This window comes from Pseudochaenichthys georgianus, chromosome 14 (genome assembly GCF_902827115.2).
Source record: "Pseudochaenichthys georgianus chromosome 14, fPseGeo1.2, whole genome shotgun sequence".
Taxonomy (NCBI): Eukaryota; Metazoa; Chordata; class Actinopteri; order Perciformes; family Channichthyidae; genus Pseudochaenichthys; species Pseudochaenichthys georgianus.
In genome coordinates, this window is record NC_047516.1 from 18752182 (window position 1) to 18774014 (window position 21833).

Below are 21833 nucleotides of genomic sequence, written 5' to 3' on the forward strand. Positions count from 1 at the left end.
ATCAGATAAATTGTGTTGCCAATTTTCTCAATAATTATTCTGTTAATCTCGATCTCTTCCCACCTGCAGCAGACAAAGCCGAGTAAAGGATCCAGAGCTGAGCGACAAAAACAGCCAGTACCTCATCGGCCAAGGTAAGGACACACACACCAAAGCTCAGATGTGATTTACAATTTACTCACGTCAGGAAAATCTTTTTATAATGTGACGCAGCTGATTGCTGCTCATAGCATTCTAACATTTCTTCTTTTCCTTTCCCACGACTCTGTTTGTCTTTTCTCTCGCAGGGGTCAAGGTTTATATCGACCCCTTCACCTACGAGGACCCTAATGAGGCCGTGCGAGAATTTGCCAAGGAGATTGATGTTTCCTTTGTTAAGATCGAAGAGGTTATCGGTGCTGGTAAGCCCCGGCATTATACTTCTCCCATTATTCACGAATATGTAAACTTTGTACATGTGAACTGTTTCTGCAGACTCAGAATTGTTAAGCCGGTCCTCTTTTGAAATGAGATCATTAAGAAGAATATATCGAATTTACTCAGTTAAATTAATTCTGTGACATTTAAAACCATTTGTCGCTACTTTCTTTATTTGCCAAAATTCAATATGGACTCCTAAATGAATCAATTACCCGAGAAATATGTGACTATACTACCAGCCCTTATTCAAACAAAGAGCACCACTAGCTGCAGGCGAGTTTAGCTTTGCTTATTGTTGTCCTCCTAATGTGGTAAACACCTCTCAGAGAGAACAGCCCTAATGTGTGTTTATGTGTCTGCGCTGCAGGAGAGTTTGGAGAGGTGTGTCGAGGGCGGCTGAAGGTCCCGGGGAAAAAAGAAACCTACGTAGCCATTAAAACACTAAAAGGGGGCTTCACTGACAAGCAGAGGCGGGACTTCCTGTCTGAAGCCTCCATCATGGGTCAGTTCCAGCACCCCAACATCATCCACCTGGAGGGCATCATCACGGCCAGCTGCCCCGTCATGATCCTCACAGAGTTCATGGAGAACGGAGCGCTGGACTCTTTCCTGCGGGTGAGTGTTGTAAAGAAAACTGTTGGGAAAATACTGAATGCACTCTTTCAATATCAGAGTAGCACATGATGTCAAAGGCCCAACCGTAGCTGTGTACGTAATAGGATGTATGATTACCTGGAAGAGCTTCAGGACACACTTTTTTTTAGACATACGATAGCTATGTGACAACGATTAACATGATGATTCAGCCTCTATGGAGATAGACATATTCTTATTCTTTAGTAGGATCCCCATTAGCACTAGCATGACATTGGCTATTCTTCCTGAGGTCCTCACACACACAAATCATACATAAACATACATAAAACAAAACAGCTCATAATTTCACGCAATTTACAGTGCTACTGTATATGAAGTGAAAACTAAAATGGTGATCCAATTTTAGCCATCATAAGGCCAAACAAAAAAATATAAATAATTGTACATAATAATACATACATACCCACAGGCACAGTTCAATTTTACTTTATAATACTTTATAATTTCTTTGCAACCTTTTGCAATGTACTTGAGATTTTTCCTGAATGATATAGACCGGTAAAGAATTCCAGCTGAACATGGCTCTTTTGACAATCATGATAATCTAGTTTTAGCTAATCTAAACTAAACATTGTACACAGCTTTGAACCGGTATTCCTCCATCTTGTGACTATGTAACACCTCTCGTGTATATAAGCATGTGAAGGACACTGTTCAACTAGTTGTACCACATGACTACTTCCATTCTTGCAAGGATAATAAATACATGTATCCTGATTATTGAAGCTCAAGCCGGTGACGAGTGATATTTTTCTAACAAAAACCCAAGCTGTGACCCGGCCATTTCAGGGCTTCTCCAACTGAACTGTTCCTCTTCTCTGCAGCTCAATGACAGCCAGTTCACTCCCATCCAGCTGGTGGGAATGCTGCGTGGCATCGCCTCCGGCATGAAGTACCTGGCAGAGATGAGCTACGTCCACCGGGACCTGGCTGCCCGCAACATCCTGATCAACAGTAACCTGGTGTGCAAGGTGTCTGACTTCGGCTTGTCGCGCTTCCTGCAGGAGAATTCCTCCGACCCCACCTACACCAGCTCTCTGGTGAGATCACGCCTCAGAAACGATTCAATTTCACAGTATATACACCTGTCATTTAAAGATTTCTGTATCAAATCATACTCGCAATATTTCATCTAGAAAAAGACATTCTGTAATCATCCAAAAACATTCAATTTGAGGCTCGAGAATATGAGTTTTAACTTTAAAGGGGACATATGATGCTAATCTGCAGGTTCATATTTGCATTTTGGGTATACACTAGAAGATGTTTACCTGCTTTAATGTTAAAATAAAACACTTTATCCTCATTTGTGACCCGCTCTATCGAAATCAGTCGGAAGTCGCAACGGCTCATTTCAAAATAAACGTGGATTTGCGTAAAAAAAATTGTTTTTCGGGGTTCGGGTGTTTTGTTTGATTTTAAATAGGGCCGGGACTTTAACGCGTTAATTAAGATTAATTAATTACACAAAAATTAACGCATTTTAATCGCACTTATTTTTGCACAGCGGAACGTTTCTCACTGGATCAGTTTCAGGCGTACCGATTATACTGGAGCACCAACTAACGTTCATGACTTCAGCATGGGACTTCAAACAACAACAAACCACGATGATCAATAGTCAAACATGAACGAACAAGCTGATGAGACCTCTTTGGTCGGCCCCGTGGATGGGACATTTTGTTTTAAAAAAACGGACGGATGGAAGCGTCGACAAGAGCACGGTTGTGTGCAAATTATGCAAAAAAGAATTTGCATATCACCGCAGCACATCAAGCCTAAAGTATCACCTAAATGCAAAGCATGTAGCAGCTAGCGTGGACGTTAGCCCGACTCCGAGTGCAAGGAACCACACCCTGACCCAACCAGATGACTGGTTTCAGGGCCCGGATAAGTAAGTCCACGTCTGAGAAAATAACCAACTCCCTGGCTCACTGGATTGTCACTGGGCTCGACATTAAGGACTGCCCGATGGCCCGGGGCCATCTAGTATTTAGCTCAGGCAATGAAGCCTCACCTGCTGGTTGCCCGATCGGGCAATCTATTATGCCAGTATCATGCAGCTCGCGGATCCAGTAATGAGTGACCCGACAGTAAAACTAAACATATCTATAACTAGTTTAGGTAGTTTGAGAGGTAATTAAAATAGCTACGTGTGATATTCTAACCTGAAGTGTGTGTTTTGTTCCGCTCACCGCTGCATGTGCTTATGCAGAGCTGCGTGTTGAGTCTCGACTCGTCAGCAGCAGCTGATCTCTCTCCCGTCAGATTAGACTTCACTCGCGTTTATGTCCATATCGATCAGATCCAGCTAGTTCTAGCTAATGATAGGACTACCTGCTTATTAAAAGACAACTACACAATAAGTGTCGCTATGCAACTGGATGAGGCCACAAAGTATAGCGCAGCATTATGCATGTGTTTACATGCCCACCGGAACCCCGAGGCATTACCAACAGATCAACGCACAATCAACCTATACAGGACATCTCTTTCTCCGCATGAAGTGTTAGACATTAGAGTTGACTATTCTTGTATGTCACATACTCTTCTTGTCTGTCACATAAGTGGCGCAACTGAAGCGGTATTGCTCTAAAGGGAAATTATTTTGACCGAAGATATTTAGATTTGCCGGCTCACGGGAACTCTGACGTGTGCTTCGCGGATGCGCTCGGCTCCTCGACTGCTGCTCGGGTCTGCTCGGTCAGCTTCCGGATGAGGAGGCATTCGTTCGACCAATTTACAGTAGTTAACATTACAAACATTTTTAACAGGGGCCATAATAGTGTAAATAATGTTTGTTTTGGCAGTTATAACTGAATGTAATGTTTTCTACTTTTTTCCATCTGGGAAGGCATTTGCCTTCATCAGATGGAAAGTGTTTTGACCAACAACTTAAGTATTTCTTAAAGCTATGCAGGGCATGCAAGCGAGCAAACACAAACAAGAACAAACAAACAAGTGAAATGAAGAATACAATTGAAATTGTACAATATAATATTGTGGTGGTTCATCTTATAATTCAGTCTAGAGAATGCACCAGACAGCATCTAAGACCTGCAAAAATTAAAAAATGTCTAGGGGGACGGAGGCCCCCCAAACCCTTCGTGCCATTTCGCCCGCATGCATTTTTCAGGGCAATCTCTATTGGGCTCAGGGCCATCTGTAAATTAGCTTAGATGGCCCTGTGCTTAAAAATGCGATTAATTTCGATTAATTAATTACAAAGCCTCTAATTAATTAGATTAATTTTTTTAATCGAGTCCCGGCTCTAATTTTAAATAAACAAAGTCTTGGCTTTCAGAATATGAAACTTTTATTTCCAAAATCACACGATAAATACATTTTTGAAGCTTGTAAAGGGAAGATGACAGCTCTCACTCGCCTCTCTGCTGTTCCGCAGCACCGCTCCCCCTCCCTCCGGCTGAAATTATGAATGTAAGGCATAGTAATCATAGATAACACAGCAGGGTCTGTTACAGTTTGTTTTCATCTGATTTAAATGAAACAAAGTCTTGGCTTTCAAAATATTAAACTTGTTTCGGCAAATTCAGATGATAAATATAACGTTGAAGCTTGTAACGGCATCATTACAAGCGGAGAACGGAGTAACTTGACGTCACAGCAGGCATAACAACAGCCGGTGTTTCTCGTGAGTGTTTTCCCCGGGAAACAAACACAATACACACAAATGCAAAAATACACAAACACACAAACACGTATACACACACACACTCGCGAGCTTCCCCCAGACCAGTAATCCAAACGAAAATATTTTCCCTCCGTAGTATTTTGATCATTTGCTCCGCTAATCAATCAGATCGATGGATTCCAGAGAGGAGGAAACTTTGAAGGCCTTTTTTGCAAAGTAACTACTCGGTGACAGTCATTATATAATGTGACATGTTTTGCTTAATATTTGGAGAACAAAAACAATCCTGATATCATTAGAACGCTAGGAATCTCCTCTTTCCAACAGTGTATACAACTCAAAATGTGTCTTCGGGTCAATGCGACTGATTTCAATAGAGCAGGTCACATATTATCCTCTGTCTGAAATGCTCTGTTTAAGCGCCCGTTTCTTTAAGCCCCTTAAAAATCTCAAGACTTACGGCCCGTCCACACGGCTGCGTGTGTTGAAGCTTCAACGCAGCTTCCCATTCACTTTGAATGGGGTGACGTCACGCTTTGCCGAACTGCATTGTGGTTCCGTCGCTACTCTTTGCCTCCGTTGCTCGCTTCAAAAGTTGAGAAAAGTTCAACTCTTCAAGCTTCGACGGAAGCGTCAGCCAATCAAATCATATGCCAGTACAAGCTCTAGCCAATCAAACCGCGTGCTTGTGTGTCCGGGGCGAGAGATTCATGTGATTGGTTGTTGGTCGAGCTTCAGACACGCCCGACGGCAAGCTTCAACGCACGCTGCCGTGTGGATGCTGCGTTAGAGATAAAAAATGTAATTTGCTCACACACTGTATATTTGTTGAAATATTATATCACAGCTGTGAAAGTTCATTATTTTGCCTCATTAACTTGAAGTTATTATTTCACTCTTGCCTTCGCTTGGGAGAGCCCTGTCTGCTCGTGTTTATTGGAACTTCTGCAGTGCTGACTGATTTTCTTTTCTGTGCAGGGAGGTAAGATCCCGATCCGCTGGACAGCACCCGAGGCCATCGCCTTCAGAAAGTTTACCTCGGCCTCAGATGTGTGGAGCTATGGCATCGTCATGTGGGAGGTCATGTCTTTTGGAGAGAGGCCGTACTGGGATATGAGCAACCAGGATGTGAGTAAACAGCCATGATGTGCAACATTCACTAGGAATTTCAAGGTTTTGAAACTGAGAATTTGCAACATGAAAATAAATAATTTGAAGTGCTTGGAATAATGTACAGAAGGAGTTGAAACTGTCAGATTTGATCACTATGGGGGAATTCAAGTCCATCTTAAAGGACAGAGAACAAGAAACCATTGGTCGATGTGATTGCACTTATATCCCATAATTGAAGTCGTTTTAAAATGGTGCCAGTTTTTAATGTTTATAATAGTTTCTTTTATTTGCATATTGACTGGTTAATGTGCCATTTCATTTGTATTCATCTGCCTGTATTGTTTTGTGTTCATTTGTTGTAACCTCTTGGCCAGGTCGCTCTTGAAAAAGAGATTTGAATCTCAATGAGACTTTTACCTGGTTAAATAAAGTGTTTGAATCATAGCGTAACTATGAGATTACCAAGAAAAACTCGTACAATGGATTTCCTATCTTTTTCCTTCTTATTGTTTATTATTTCTTCCTGTCTGTACCCTCAATGCATATCAAGCCTTATTGAAATACCCTTTTTGCATTGGTTTAATAGTGTTACCTTTTCCACCAATCAGGTTATCAATGCCATAGAGCAAGACTACCGACTGCCCCCCCCACCTGACTGCCCGACCCACCTGCACCAGCTGATGCTGGACTGCTGGCAGAAGGACCGCTCGGCGCGCCCTCGCTTCGCAGACCTCGTCAGCGCTCTGGACAAACTGATCCGAAACCCGGCCTCCCTGAAAATAGTGGCTCAAGAGGGAGCAGGGTGAGTGACGCTGTGTTTGGGTGATTGACAGAAAACCTGCCTGATGGGGTTAGAATGACAGCAAATCAACAGCTTAAGAAAAGGAAGCATGTCAGTCATTTCATGATGTCCCTTTCTGTAGTCAAGGCATTTAACATTCCCGGGACAGACATTACCCCCCTGCTGCCCGGTCTTATGTACCACCTTCATGTCCTGCTGGGACCTGTCAGCCTCTTGCTGTGTCCATTTCCCTTCCTCCACTTTCTGCCTGTCAGCTGGTTGCATACAGACGAGGACACTCCACCCCTGACAAATCCCATTGTTTGTCCCCGTCAGTCACTCAGCCTAAGATTATACCTTTGCCTGTCTCCTGGAATGTTACTGCAGGGTATATATATAAGCTCCTCGCGGCTGTTTTGGTGACGGTGTGTGTAAATGATTTCATTGTTACTCCCCTCTGTCCCGCAGGCTGTCTTACCCCCTGCTGGACCAGCGAGCACCTTTATCCCTCTCAGCCTGCGCCTCTGTGGGGGAATGGCTGAGGGCCATCAAGATGGAGCGCTACGAAGACAGCTTCCTGCAGGCCGGCTTCAACTCGGTGGACCAGTTGGCCCAGATCAGCACAGAGTCAGTACTGTCTCGTGTCTCCTTTTCCGAACTGATGCTTATCTCTACAGGAACATTTTCACATTTCATTGCAAACTCTCATAGTACTAGGTTGGGATGTTAGCCCCTTAGCCTTTAGTGTTGGTAGTTCCTAAACAGACTTAATTACCTCTCGAAAACTTTTTTTTAAATGGCAAATAGCTATTACTTTCATTGTCGCAGCAGTCAAAGATGATGTCTTTAAATTAATGCTGTCAAAATTATCGCGTTAACGGTGGTAATTAATTTTTTGAATTAATTAGTTAAAAATATTTAACGCATGTGCAAAATGGCCCGCCCCATACATCCCACCAGTGGCAGCGCCAGGGTATGGCTGGGGTAGGCTACACCCATACCAAGAAATGGCTTAGCCCCACCATGAAAAATGATGTTAAAGTAAGCAAAATAAAGTCTGCCAACTCGCGCGGAGTAAATTGCACAGACAGCAGTTAGTAAGATTGATTTCAGCAGCCACTTGTCTGGAAATACCGAAGACCAGAAACGGTTTTGAAAACTTTTGTCACGCAGTGATCGTCTTCTCAATAGAACATCTTTGATAATGTCATCTGGCCAATCAGAATCAAGATAACGGCGTGGTGTTGTTGCAGGAAGTCCTGACGGAGAATACTTTTGCTGTAGTACAGGGGTACACATAACTGGTATGCAGGTTATGTGCGTAATCTGAAATGCGTACCGTCACTTGTGTCACAAAGCGCATTTGCGTACCGACGTACTTGTGAAGCTTTTCCAGAAGGCGGTTAGATCACTGGACGACAGAGTCGGTCTCCATGTGCACAGACAGGGAGCTGTTAACGTCGGTCTGTACAACGGACTTGAGCCAAAACTACGCCAACCGGCTGCGGAGGGAGACTCCCCCCCATTCACTGGAGAACTGCGCTAAAACAGCTGATCACAACGTTCACACTCTGTGGCTTTCCTGAAGTACTCCCCCGTTGATAGAAATCAAAACGTAATGAATTAAGACCCCACGGTTTGATGATTGATAGGTGTGTGGGCTGTCTTTCATTTTGACACGCAGAAAAATGTTATAATAAACATAGATACTGTATGTTAAATGGATATATCCGCCTTCATTCATTTATCTTTCCATTCCCACAACAATATACATAAAGAAATGGCATATTTTGGATATAGTTCGAATGGTGATTAATCATGATTAATTCATTTTTAAGCTGTGATTAATCGGATTAAAAATTGTAATCGTTTGACAGCCCTACTTTAAATGTCATATTGTTTTCTGTCCAAAACCCAAAGATATTTGGTTTAATGTTATATTAAAACAGTGAAATAAGGAAACGACCAATTTGGGAGATAATTTTGAATGAAAAATGACTTAAACGATGAACCGCTTACTAAAATAGTTGGTGATGATTTTTCTGTAATTTTTTCGGTCGCCTAATCGTCTCGACATCGACAGCTAAAATTGTGTTATATCTCTGTATTTCTTAATAAATTATATTTAAAAAATAATAATTTAAGATAATGGAAGCTCAGAGCGCACAAGTATGACTTAAATGTAATCAAAAATGCCATTAAATAGCTTTTGAATTTTATTTCTGATCGTCTAATTTGTGTTTTTCAGGGATCTGCTGCACATGGGAGTGACTTTGGCCGGACACCAGAGGAAAATCCTCTCCAGCATCCAGACACTGACCTTTCGGAACAAGAGCACTGCAACCGTGACCTTTTAGCTCACCTGTTGTCAAGCCTGGACTCCAACCCACCGGTGCAGCCATGTACCGAGAGCACTCTGCTCCCTCTCTGAACACGGACTCCAAGGGAAACTGGCAGAATTTTATAATGACCAGGGAAAAAAGACGGGGAAAAAAACACTAAAAATGACTTTGTGATCACGATGTCGGACACAGTGACGTTTGGACAGTCAACGTCGTGCAGACCTGACTGACAGTGCTACACCAAGAGGAGATTATGATCAGAATTCACAGTTTCTGTAGTATTATGTCAGTTGACTGGTTTGTTGTTCTGAGAAAAAAATCACTTCACAAAAAAAGCCCATATCGTTGTGTAATCATGAATGAGAACTGCTTTCACCCTGGGTGTCTTGCCATTTAATCCATCTGGGTTACGTTACAACATAGACGTTTTTCACATCAAGAACATTTTAACTGTGGATTGTCCTTCTCTGTTGCTCTTTGACTTCAACATTACCTCCTCTTTACTCAGGTGTGATGTGTAATGCAAACTTTGGAGAGCGCTGTACTCGTCCTAATCAGACGTCTTCTTCTTCACGGGGCAGAGAGACACATCAGCACTTTTGTCGTTTCAGAGTGAATCTGTAACTCCATGTAATTCTCTTGGAGTGCGGTTGGTTATATCTACTGCCTGTGTTTCGGGCAGCTCTGTTTTATTGTAATCAGACTGAACAAGTGTGCACTCAGAGACCAGAGAACACTGAAGAGCTGGTTTTCTTTGTAGACATTTACCATGGAAGCTGTCTGGCTTAAACAAGTTTTTCTTGATATAAATGGTGCATCTTTAATTCTCTTCCTCTGTATTCTCCATCTTCCGGTGCCATTCAGTCGTCTTTGTGGACTTAAATGCCAATTTTTATAAAGCAGAAGTCTCATGGGTGATTCTTGTCTCATTAAAATGCACCTCAAAGGGTTACTTTGACATTTTGAAGTTCAGTATTTTGCAAATGTTCCTGCCTTTTGCCTCAAAGCTACACAAAATATGTTTCCTACAATTTAGCACAAAAGAAAAGCACATCTACCAGCTAAGCTAACGTGCTAGCTTGCAGCTTGCGGTATCCATTGGTTTCAGAGGGGAATGCTAACACCACTGCTGTTTGGTTAGCACACCCCCACATGTTAAGTGTATTATTTTCTTTCATTAGATGCTGGTTGTGTGGTCAGCAAACATTGTTAAGCATTTAGCATTACAAAGCTAACATGCCATCTTGCAGCCAGTCGTTTCCTTTGGTTTCAAGGTGGAATGCTAATGCGCTGCTTTTTGATTATAAGTGTTTGTTGAAGAGGGATAACAGACAGGAGTTCAAAATGTCAAAGTATTGCTCAGACTTTGCATCTCTCCTAGGATAATACCAGTCTTTTGACATTAAGGCCTGGCATCCTTTTCTGCACTAAATTAGGTTTTAACAGTGTGATACAAAATGCCATGATTGCTTTTCTAAGTGATTTAACCTAGGTGCCATAGAGCCCTTTTCTAAAATATAATTTCTTCTTCATGATTTGGTCATTTTAAGTGAGGGCGATTTGGGTTTCCTTCTTCATTGGACTTTCTATTTCGATCATAATTATCTAGGGTTTCAAGAGGTTTAATGTGCAATATACACACATTTTAAAATCCATTCAAATCTGATGTTTAACATAAATTGAAGTCCGCTAAATACACACCAAACGATGTGTAAAAGCCACATGCTGAGTGGGTGTCAAAATGTCCAATGTGGGTGATAGGATAAAATCATCGACTCTTAACCAATGTGTATATTGAGCCTTAATCAAAAAACTGGTATTGTCACGCAAGAGTTTGAGAGAATCCTTTTAGGATTATGGGAAATGTGATCTTCATATTGAAGATCTCAATAAAACCAACTCTGTAATAATGAATAGATAAAAGTATGTTTTGATTACTGTCCTGTGTGTAGGCTAATCTGTATTCAGTATTCATAATAAAGATACACACCAGTGTTTACCATCCAGCCTCATTCCTCTGATTATTAACTCGGCCTCTGCAGATATACATCAGTAATTCTCCCGTCAACTGGAGCGTGACATCTGTATTAATACATGTGGACGCCATCTGATGGACGTCAAAGGAAGTTGCTATCTGATCGGAAAGTGAAAAGCCTTATCATTCACCTGATGACTTGTGTCTCGTATCAGAGCAAAGCCGCTCCACCTTTGCCGACACGCTGAATTCTCCGGATTAGTTTGAACCTTGTATTCTCTTATTGACTATGCTTTCTTTGCTCACAGATGTTAAGCAAACAAATTGTTCTTTTGTTTTTCATCTTTGCTTAGATAATGCCTCTTCTGATCTGTGTAACATCACAGCAGAAATATGCGAGTGTAATGGGGGAATGTTTTCCATCTCCTTTGTGGCTCTTGTTGCAAAAATGCCTCTCATCTATCCCATCGCCCCGTTTTTTAATAATGAGAGGGAAACAGGAGACTGCGTGAGCGAGCGTTGAGTCTACATTTCGCTGCTTTGCTCTTGCCTTCTGTTCCCCTGGAGAGACTTCACCCCTCCAGGGCTGGGAGCTTGTCCTCTCCTATGTTTCCCTTCCTGGTCCTCAGCCCTTTTTTCTTCTCCTTCGCCTCGGGCTGGGAGCAGCTTAGAGCGCCGTATAATCTTAAACTCTTACGCTCACACTTTCTTTCTCCTCCCATCTCCAAAGCTAACCAGGCGAAGCTGCCAGGGCTTCAAGAACTCGTTAGGTCCATTGATTCATGTACTTTGATTATCTCTGTGTTACTGACTCATGCCTCTAGTTCTACGGCTCTCGTGTGTCCCTCAAAGTACCGACCTGTGCATGTGGAGCTTCCATGTATCGGAGATAAATAACAATGAGTAACTTTCCTTGTAAGTATGCACTAAAAACTGTGTTTCGGGTTGTTTGTATCTCTGTGTCGGTGTGATTCAGTGTTAGAAAGCGAGAGACAGGCATTCATCTCTGGTTTCTACTTCTGTCAGTGCTTTGCGTGACCTTTGACCTCACTGTATAGTAGAAATCTACCCTAAGCTTTGTCTGTGTATCTGAATGGCCATTCATTAGGTCTGCTGTTGAGCAGAGAGTGGACCAGGCTGGCCAGGTTTTAGCGGATTGTGTCATTCCCCTCGCATTCCTGTGTGCATTCAAGTGTGGACTGTGTGGTGTGTGTGTGGTGGGTGGGGGATAACTAGTGGGACAGGTACATCTGTTTTTTCCAAGCAAGGGGGGCAGGGAGGGAGAGAAGGGGTAAAAGATCATCTGAAATTGTTTCTGCGGGTCTAGCAGTAAACACACAGAAAGTAATATGTATTGTTGAACATGTACTATTGGTGCATTTTCATTAAATTTCAGAAACAAGAGACATATTTGTAAAAAACATAGAAGAAAAACAGCCACATTTGAAACAGCTGGGGTCAGAATTTCCTCAATTCTAGCTGCTACTAAGGGTCAAGCTTTAAAAACACCGTGTCCTTCTTTTCCCATAATGCAACTCTATAACCTCGTCTGTTAGACTCGGCCTGCCCCCTGTATGCCCTCTTCTCATAAGCCCAAAACCTCCAGTTTGTCGTGCAGGCTCTCTGTTCAAAGCCCCAAAAGTCTCAAGCCTAATCCTGAGATAACAGATGATAAATAACTCTGATAACATCATCACGCAAGAAACCTCAACCCCCCCCAACAACGTAATTTAAAGCGGGAATGTGTCCGACAATTGATGTAACTTTAAGCGAATGGCCAGGTGTGCAGAGATAAGAAAGTATGCAGGGTTTGAACCAAAGAATGTAAAATGAGCAAAAAAAGCTTAATAAAGCACGTCAAAAAGTAATTAAAAATGTAATTGTACATTATGTCAAAAAATAGCCTTCCATGAATCAACCATTATCCAGCTGCCACTCAAAGTGTCTATGCCCATAGTAAGGCATAACCACGCTTTTATATCATTTAAATGTTTGAGTTATATAAAATTCATTACAGTTGTCATGAAGGGTTCATTTCTGCTCTAAATGTTGACATTTTGAGATGGGGGTCTGTGAGGATTGACTCGCTTATGAGCCAGCCTGAAGTGTTTTTGACTCCTTTAAAGAGGACATATTATGCCCAATTTTAGCGTTACATTTGTATTGTGTGCCTCTACTGTTACATGTTCACATGCTTTAATGTTCAAAAAGCTCTTCATTTCCCTCATACTGCCTGTGCTGCAGCACCTCTTTTCACCCTCTGTCTGAAACCAGAGCCCAGTCTGCTCTGATTGGTTAGCTGGCCGGCTCTGTTGTGATTGGTCAAACACTTAGCGGTGTCCTCTTAGCCTATCAGGTACAATGTGTTCAAGCACTAGCCAATAGAAGCGAGTGTGTTACTTTGTGATGTCACTCTCTCCTAATGATCAAAGGCAGCTTTTCACCATGCATTTGAGTGACCTTTTGGCCAAGCTAGGAAAAGTTTTGTAACCTCTTCAAAGAAAATGTGACCCAAAAGAAGGTTCAAATGTGCAGATTGGTGTGGGCTGCCTTTTTTTAAACTACATACATTTCTGGAAAGTACAGAAAAACTTTCCATCACTTTTCTTTTTGGATCGGCATTTTTTTTTTTTTTTTAAATCAACAGCAGGAAATGGAAAGTCAGACGTGAGATTGTCATCTTCAGGTTCCAGATATCCTCTCCAGGATGGCTCGCAGACTATTTGATTGAAATGGCCCAATATTTCTGAGCAAATCCAGCGAGCAGCCAGCTAAGATTATTGTTCACCTGTGTACGCAGTGTGATTGCGGTGGAAGATGGGAGGCACAGTTTGCGGCTGAGCGCCTCCACTCTGTTTTGTATTAAGTCTGATCGCAGGGAGAGTCGCCCCCCCCCGCTGCTCTGCAACAGTTGTGTTGACTCTGCCGGAGCTTCTGCCAGGCCATCGCTGTAAATAAGTTTGTTCTTCGCTGATCCACCTGGTCAAATAAAGGTTGTAGGAATGTAATTATACGTCCATGCTGTAGTACAGTTTGGTGTGGGATTAGTATTGTACTTTTCATCATACACTTAATCCAGTAAATCAATTTAAACCTTCAGATTACAGGCCCCTGCTGTCCCCTTATTATTATTATGTGTTGTAGTAGAGTGTTATACTTCTAGGCTGTCAACTCCAGAAGGAATATCATTTGGTTTTATCTTAATTTAAGCCCAAATAGTTTTCAGATACATTTTCCAAAAACAGCCATAACATACATATAAATATACATCTGGCATCCACGCCTCGTTCACCAGACTTCAAAGAGCAGATGGAGGTGTTAGTGGTTTGAAGAATGCAAATGTGAACACCTTCAGAGTGGCCTCTCCAAAGGTGTTTGCAGGTTCCTGCTCTGTCTCGGCTTTCAATACACACTCAGCAGCCGTCCATCTCCCCCGTGGCGCCCCTTTGTTTCCCTCTCCGCTAAGATGTGCTCGTTGCCTTCTGTGAGGAAATGAAAGGAGTAGGACCTTCCCCGCTTCTTATCCTCTCTCCGTGTGAATCACCCAATGCTCTGAAACTCAATCCACAAGGACCACTATGCTTGGGGGGAATTAAAAGTAGGGGGAAACTATCACATTGCTGTGGAAGTCAGAAGAAGGTACAAAAAGGTTTGTAAGTGAGATTCAGAAATGGCAACCATCTCCTGTTAAAGATGTTTCTGATCAGCGTCTCTTTTGAACTCGGTTTATGGAACTCAGATTGATGAGTTTAGTCTTCGGCATTGTGCTTAACCTCTCACACGTGCTTCACCTTCGTGTCCTAACTCAGGCTAACTCCTCCACACCTCTGAACCCAGTAACAATAAATCTCTCAGCTCAGAAAGGTGCATCCCCTGAAAGGAAACTCCTCACAAACTGAGACACCCCAGACTTTTCCTACCACCGGGACATTTTTGAGGTTTCAGGAGACAGATGTTTAGGATTCGGAGAAGCTACCAAACAACATCAGTTTAAAATGTTTGTTTTTGTGCTGCAGTGAAAAATGTCCTGTTTTTCATGATTACAGCGTACCCTAGTCCTTCTGTTTGCATTGTGGTGGCACATGTTTACCTTAACTGGATGTTTCCCCCTGTGTTTCTACATTTAAATTACACAGTTAGCAACCAATCACCTAACTGAGCTATTTTAATTGATGTTTATAAAGCGAACGAGCGGTAAACACTGAGCAGTTGGATAAACATGTGAGTTACTGCATTGCAGAACTGATGTTGCTCCTATATGAAAAGTCTCAACCTACTTTTCTTTTGGTCTTGCGTGAATGCAGCTCCTCACACAGCAGGCCTTCAGATTAATGCACCCCCCCCCCGCCCCGTTCCCCTGGGGCCCCCAATCCTACACCCGCTGCTCCAGCCTGCCGCGGATAAATGACAGCTCATCACAACTGTTGATCATTATACTGTAAAAACATGACCACTCACGTTCATCACTGACCCCAAGAACAAACTGTGCTTCCTGGCCTCGCATTGTGACGGTCTGCAGGGCGTGTGTGTGTGTGTGTGTGTGTGTGTGTGTGTGTGTGTGTGTGTGTGTGTGTGTGTGTGTGTGTGTGTGTGTGTGTGTGTGTGTGTGTGTGTGTGTGTGTGTGTGTGTGTGTGTGTGTGTGTGTGTGTGTGTGTGTGGGTGAGTGAGAGAGAGAGAGAGAGAGAGAGAGAGAGAGAGAGAGAGAGAGAGAGCGAGAGAGCGAGAGAGAGAGAGAGAGAGAGAGAGAGAGTCACCTTTGTTCACCATGTGCAGAGCCCACTTACTTAGAAATCTGAGAAAAGGAGCATATGGTTATGATTTAATCCGCATCTGGATGCAATACACTGCAGGTTTACAGAGTATGAAGTGTGTATGTGATGTGAATGAATGTGTGTAATCTGACTACAGGACTACACACATCAAGTAACTGTAATCATGGCCTGGATAAACTAATATAGCCACCAAAAGAGAAGACATAATTTCGTGTGCTGTGAGCACCCTCTAGTGTGCCGGAAACCTGATGTATTTTTTATAATAGAAAAATAGAGAAGATAAAAAATAATTGTGCTACCTCATACATGCACTGGTCGGTTTTACGAGGAAAATTGGGTTGAAATAGGAAAAATATGCAGACTTTGTTAATATCGGACATGGATGAGCTATTTGTGCAGAGAGAGTTGCTCTGCAGTAGCCTACTATTGTTATATTTTGCTCCGACAAACGTGTCCAACTTCACAATTAGAAATACCAGCTGTCTGAATCGATACGCTCTTGTCACCATACAGCACCGCGTGTTAATGCCCGGTTATCCCTCCTGTCTGCCACAGTGTGTCCGCGGCCTGAACCACGGTGTGCAGCTGCGCCATCGTCTCCACATGTCTGGGTTTGACTGAAATCAGGACACAGAGCAGAGACAGCAGTAAAAACATTAGATATGACACATTCCCCGTTTTCGTACATTAGAGGGGTGGGTCGTGTACTGTCTCAAAATGTATTGAAATTGAGCATTTCTTTTTTTCCTTAGGGCAACTTTGTGTCGATGACCAGACTTCAGTGTGTCCATTTGATTTAGCCGCGATGCTCTGTCGCCTCCTAGCGGGGAGAGGAAGGTGTGGCACCCTGCAAGAAAAATAGGAGTCATGTTCCGCTTGAAATACCACAGTTAAACACACACACACACACACACACACACACACACACACACACACACACACACACACACACACACACACACACACACACACACACACACACACACACACACACACACACACACACACACACACAGTTGTCAGCAGCTCCCACCTTCCCTTTATTCCAGATCCTAACTGAAAGCGCAGTTAAGAAAATGTGTACATTTGTTGGGTTTGTCGAAGCCAATCAATTGTTTAATGTTTACTATGAAGGTACATTTTGTAAGTGTATGTACACAAATATATGTATTTTAAAAAAGATACATTATTACCTTTAAGTTGACAAATACCTTAAAGGTGGGGTAGGTAATTTTGGAGAAACCAGCTCGAGTGCGCTAGAATTTGAAAATACACAGCCGGAGAAAATCTGCCACTTCTTTACAGAGCCCCTCCTGATGGAAGGCTGACAGGCAGGTAGGCCATCCAGTTATTTTAGCTGGGCTTGCTCAAATGATTGGTCGTGCTTTTTACGGCTTCCACAGATGACATTTGTTTGTATGGATTTTTTGTCAAAGCACTTAAGATATTCATTGCTATCGGGATGTTAAGAACATTCCATGGAATATAACAAAAAGCGTATCTCGAGCCGGTTTCTCAAACTTACCTACCCCACCTTTAAGCAAGTGTAGTAGGCTATGGGTCAACAAAGTATTTCGGGGCATGTGGTTTATTGTTGTTTTTTGTTTCCTAAAGACAATCAACCATGTTTTTCTTTTTGAAATAATCATAGTTGAACCCTAACATCAACAAAAAAGGAATAATTCTGACATCACTATGTAACACTTGCACTTCTATTGGCTAGCTCTCGAACACATTGCACGTGAGAGGCTAAGGGGCGGGACATCTCTGAGCTGTTGACAATCACAACAGAGCCGGCCAGCTAACCAATCAGAGCAGACTGGGCTCTGGTTTCAGACAGAGGGTGAAAAGAGGTGCTGCAGCACAGTATGAGAAAAATAAAGAGCTTTTTGAACATTAAAGCATGGGAACATGTGACAGGAGAGGCACACAATGTGACAAATATGAAACTGGAAATTAGCATAATACGCCATCTATAAATAAGCCTAACCCAGTAAATCTAACCACACCTTAACCATGGTTTGTCACATAATTAAACTGATTTATTTTTAAATAGTGATTTATTAAAGGTTTAGAAGGATCAGGCTGATTATTTTGTCTTGCTGAAAAGGGCTTCAAATCTTCAAATTCCTATTGGTTCTGTTAAGCGCATGGATAAACAGCATTTTGTTTTATTTGGAGAAGTTGTTGTATCATTTTCATACAGTCCCTTAATTTGGTGCTGTGATTTGCCGCAGACCTTTATAGAGTGTTTCCGCTCCACCTCTATGTTGTTAAAGTCAAATGAATCTGATAACCATTGGTGCATCAGTGTCGGAGCTACTGGGTGAGAAACACTGGAGCAAGGCAATGATCCTGAACAGTGCTGGCAAGATTTCTGATTGAAAGTAGTTTATTTCTGCCTCCATCGGCAGAAAACAAACACAAACAATTGAGCTCGCCACCCTCACACTGTATGTAAAAGGTGGTATATAAATATCCCCACACAGTGTTGTGCATGCAGTATATTCCCATGTTACTATCCTCAGACTGACTAAGTCTCTCTTTGCACAGTTATGCAACAGTTTACTAAATACAAACTGTTCTAACCCAGATATCTGACAGCTATACAATGTTGACACACACGAATGCGAACATATATCTTTCCCTCTGCTCCTACAATAATCCCAATACATGGAAATGGTGGAAGTATATTTTTTCCCTCTGCTACTTTTCCCACACCTCAGAGAGCTGGTGGAGGTCATCAAGCAACGTGTGAGGCTCGGAAACATTTAGGGTTGTGTTTAACACCGAAGATCAAGACTGACCCTTGGGAGCCGCCAGTGTGACTGCGGTCAATGGAAAGAGCGATTATAGCAGCTTAATCCCAGATGATCTGTGCTATTAAAAGCTACTGCTGCAGAGGAAGGGCGGAAACACAGTTCAGGAATAGCGCCTGCATGGCGGCTGGAAGATGTATGAAAATAAAGAGAAAAGAGTGACAGATGTGTGAATGGATTCTCAATCAGTCAATGAGCTTAATCCACTCAGTGATCCATTAAGTCATTGATAGTGTTTTCAAGCCAGACTTTGACCTACTGTCTACGTGTGTCGATGTGAGCAATTATTTACACTAATTTAAAAAAAAAAACATGGCTCTTTTGATTGTTTTCTTTTAAAACGAAAAAACATCTGTTTGTTAATGGTCGAGTGAATGACTTTCTTTTTTTTTTTTAATACTTTAATACTTGTTGCTATGCGGGCAGGAGATTGTTTGCATACACCCTTGAATATCAGTAATGCTCTCGATAAGCATCAGTGTGTGGCAGACGGCAACCTTCTGTGTGTCCATGTGGTCTCATGGCTGAGTTTATTTCCTTTAATTTAATTACATTTTAATACCCATATGATATCCGATCCATTTTTATGAACAGGACATCAGTTGAAGGACATTTTATGTCCCTCTCCAGTGGAAAGAGGTTCACACATTCTGTGCTATTTTATGCTTTGTGTGAACATCAGGCACTGGGGGGTTTGCACACTAACCCATGACCCCACAGTAAAGCCGACCTGAAGCTGCTGCCAGGCTTTGGGAGGAAGCCACTGCATTTCTGTTTGAGCCAACAGGATCTGAAGAGAAGTGACTGGTATTTTGATAGTCTGCAGATACACTTTTCAACTCTAGATGTAAATAGAAAAAAATATTCATTAATACTCAATAGAGAAGAAAAGGTCGGTGAGCTGAACTCTCACCGCCTCTGTTGCATCAGATTATATGGCAGCCACAGAAGTACAGATAAATCATCCGGGCTCTTAATCTGAACAAATGTAAGCTGGTGGGGCTTCAACCACAAATCCCTCTTTTAAAAGATAAAGGGAGAAAGATGCTGATTGCTTTTCGCATTCATTTTTGCTCCAAGAAGCACCTCACGTCAGCAGGAGTCATTGTCTGTGACTGGGTGTTGCCGCTGAAATGTTGGGCGTTGATTTATTTTAGACTTAGACTCCACAAAGGAGCAATCAACACTTTTTGATACTAAAGTTCTTGTTTCCAGGTGTTTGATGTCTGACATCCTCGGGCCGGATGTTTGAAATCTTCATGAATCTCTATCAAAATAGCTCTGCCTTGTTGTTTTGGATCTAACTCGGAAGCAGCTTTCTCCTAAAGTGGACGTAGCAGACAGAACTGAACAAAAGAGAGGAATTTTCATCAATTTGCTGCGCTTGGTACCAGAAAAACAATGTTTGCCAGCCGTGGTGGAGGAGGTAAAGGAGGCAAATACTCAGTGGAAGACCTCTATGGCATCAGTAAGAAGCCCAAGGCGTCGTCCTCCTCTGGGAGTATTGTGGCCAAATCTGGAGCCCGGAGCAGCAAGACCCCGGACCAGAGGAATGAGTCCGAGGCTCTGGCTTCTCAGATCCTGGAGGCGGCGCACAGGCTGGTGGAGCGCCGGCGCCTGGAGCTCTACCTGAGGGAGTGTGGCCTCTCGCTGGCCGAGTGCGAGGCCTCTCGCTCTGCCATGACATACAGGTGAGAGGAGAAGAGGCTCAAAGAAGCACAGGAGGAAGTTTTAAGGTAAACCAACAATGCAATTTCATTTTTGAGCATAAAAAAGAGGACAAAAGGATGTGAAAAACGTTAGAACCCCAGACCCCCAGATGTGTGGAATTCTTTGCCGAATTATTTAAAGAAAATGTTTATGTTCAAGAAAATGTATAAAGAAAGCGTAATTAGACAGTATGAAGTTGACTTTTGATTGTGTTCTGGTTTTATGTTTCAATATTTGTAAGCAGCTGTGACTGAAAGAATATTGCTTTTATTTTACTTTTTTATGGTAATTTTTGTAAGAAGGGGCAAAATAAGATGTTCTTCTCCCTGTTCCTTTCCACCATGCACTATACAAATAAACAATCAGTATAAGTGTACATGTTTTGTAAAGTGCACATGTTTTATGTTAAAATAACTGCCATGTGTGGAATAAACAAATAAATAAAAATAATGAAACGTCTATGTTGCATTCATACAGACAGATGTAATCATTATATTTGCTTCTAAGCCGTATAGAGCCTGCGGGGCAAACTAAACATTAAAGAGATATAAAGTCAGACCATTCTGCACACTGGATGATCCTTTTGAATAGCACAATTTATATTTTCCCAATATATAACTAATGCGTGAGTGTTTGAAAAGGACTGCAATTGAAGGCGGTGAATGGGTGGAAAAAAAGGAAATATATTTGCAGTTTTTAATTTATTTTCCACCAGTGACCTAGAAAGAAATATCAAGCGTTTGATGAGATTTCAAAGCACAGCAGAGCTGAATGAATGTGGCTGGACTGCGGAAACATCTGCTGGTTTGGGGATCGACAACATTAATGCCAGATACGATGACTTATGTCGGACGTTTAGCTCAAGTCTTCTCCAAAGGCGGCTTTACAAAGTCAACAGCAGTGGGGCATGTGTTCAGGGTTAATGATGCATGATTCTGCAGCAGGGGACACAGACTCTGTTGTTACGGTGTTTGTAACTTTAAAGTGCTTATAGCTGAAGTATTTTGAGATGATATTTGGTTGCCATATATCTGTTTCCACTGAAAAATGGAAGAAAATAGAATAAAAACACAAAAACATGGAAGATAAACAGCATTTTGTTGCATATTCTGTCATTGCAGTGGTTTGCACATTCAATATCAGGCTTATTTGTGAATATCATTCATATCTTATTAGCCTAGTAGTAAATATACAGTACATGAATGCATATATTTAGCATCACAGTTCTCCTGTCACAAGGTGTCATTGAATCTCATTCTCACACAGCCATTAATAGTCCAGCAGAGTTGCCTCTAGGTGGCAGCGTCTCTCTGGTGTGAAGACAAGACTACCCTGTGGCACAAAGACACAGAACCAGAGAGGGAGAAACATCATCTGCAGCAAAAAGAGGAACATTTGTACAAACAAGAGAGATTTCTCATTGATTCTCTGATCTATTTGCAGACTTTTCTATCAGCATACATTTGATAACTGATATTAATAAACTACAAAGCAGTTGAATAGTATCTTCCAGCTCTGCTTCTCCATCCCTTTAACTGTGACCCTCCTCTAACACGGCATGTATGTAATGGCAGCAGCCTCTGGCTCCGAG

The 21833-nt window shown here is 42.1% G+C and overlaps 2 protein-coding genes across 2 annotated transcripts in view; both read left to right on the forward strand.

The window, feature by feature from the left end:
* LOC117458205 (ephrin type-B receptor 4a-like) overlaps positions 1-10971 on the forward strand; it is a 46962-nt gene extending 35991 nt beyond the window's left edge. Inside the window, exons 10-17 of the mRNA XM_034098521.2 lie at positions 70-134; positions 288-401; positions 788-1035; positions 1902-2117; positions 5708-5857; positions 6451-6644; positions 7092-7250; positions 8872-10971. Of these exons, the coding sequence (XP_033954412.1) occupies positions 70-134; positions 288-401; positions 788-1035; positions 1902-2117; positions 5708-5857; positions 6451-6644; positions 7092-7250; positions 8872-8980 (1255 nt within the window). The 3' untranslated portion in view covers positions 8981-10971. The remainder of the gene's footprint in view (positions 1-69; positions 135-287; positions 402-787; positions 1036-1901; positions 2118-5707; positions 5858-6450; positions 6645-7091; positions 7251-8871) is intronic.
* Positions 10972-19924: 8953 nt separating this feature from the next.
* LOC117458457 (voltage-gated potassium channel subunit beta-3) overlaps positions 19925-21833 on the forward strand; it is a 28770-nt gene continuing 26861 nt past the window's right edge. Inside the window, exon 1 of the mRNA XM_034098940.1 lies at positions 19925-20223. Within this exon, the coding sequence (XP_033954831.1) occupies positions 19934-20223 (290 nt within the window). The 5' untranslated portion in view covers positions 19925-19933. The remainder of the gene's footprint in view (positions 20224-21833) is intronic.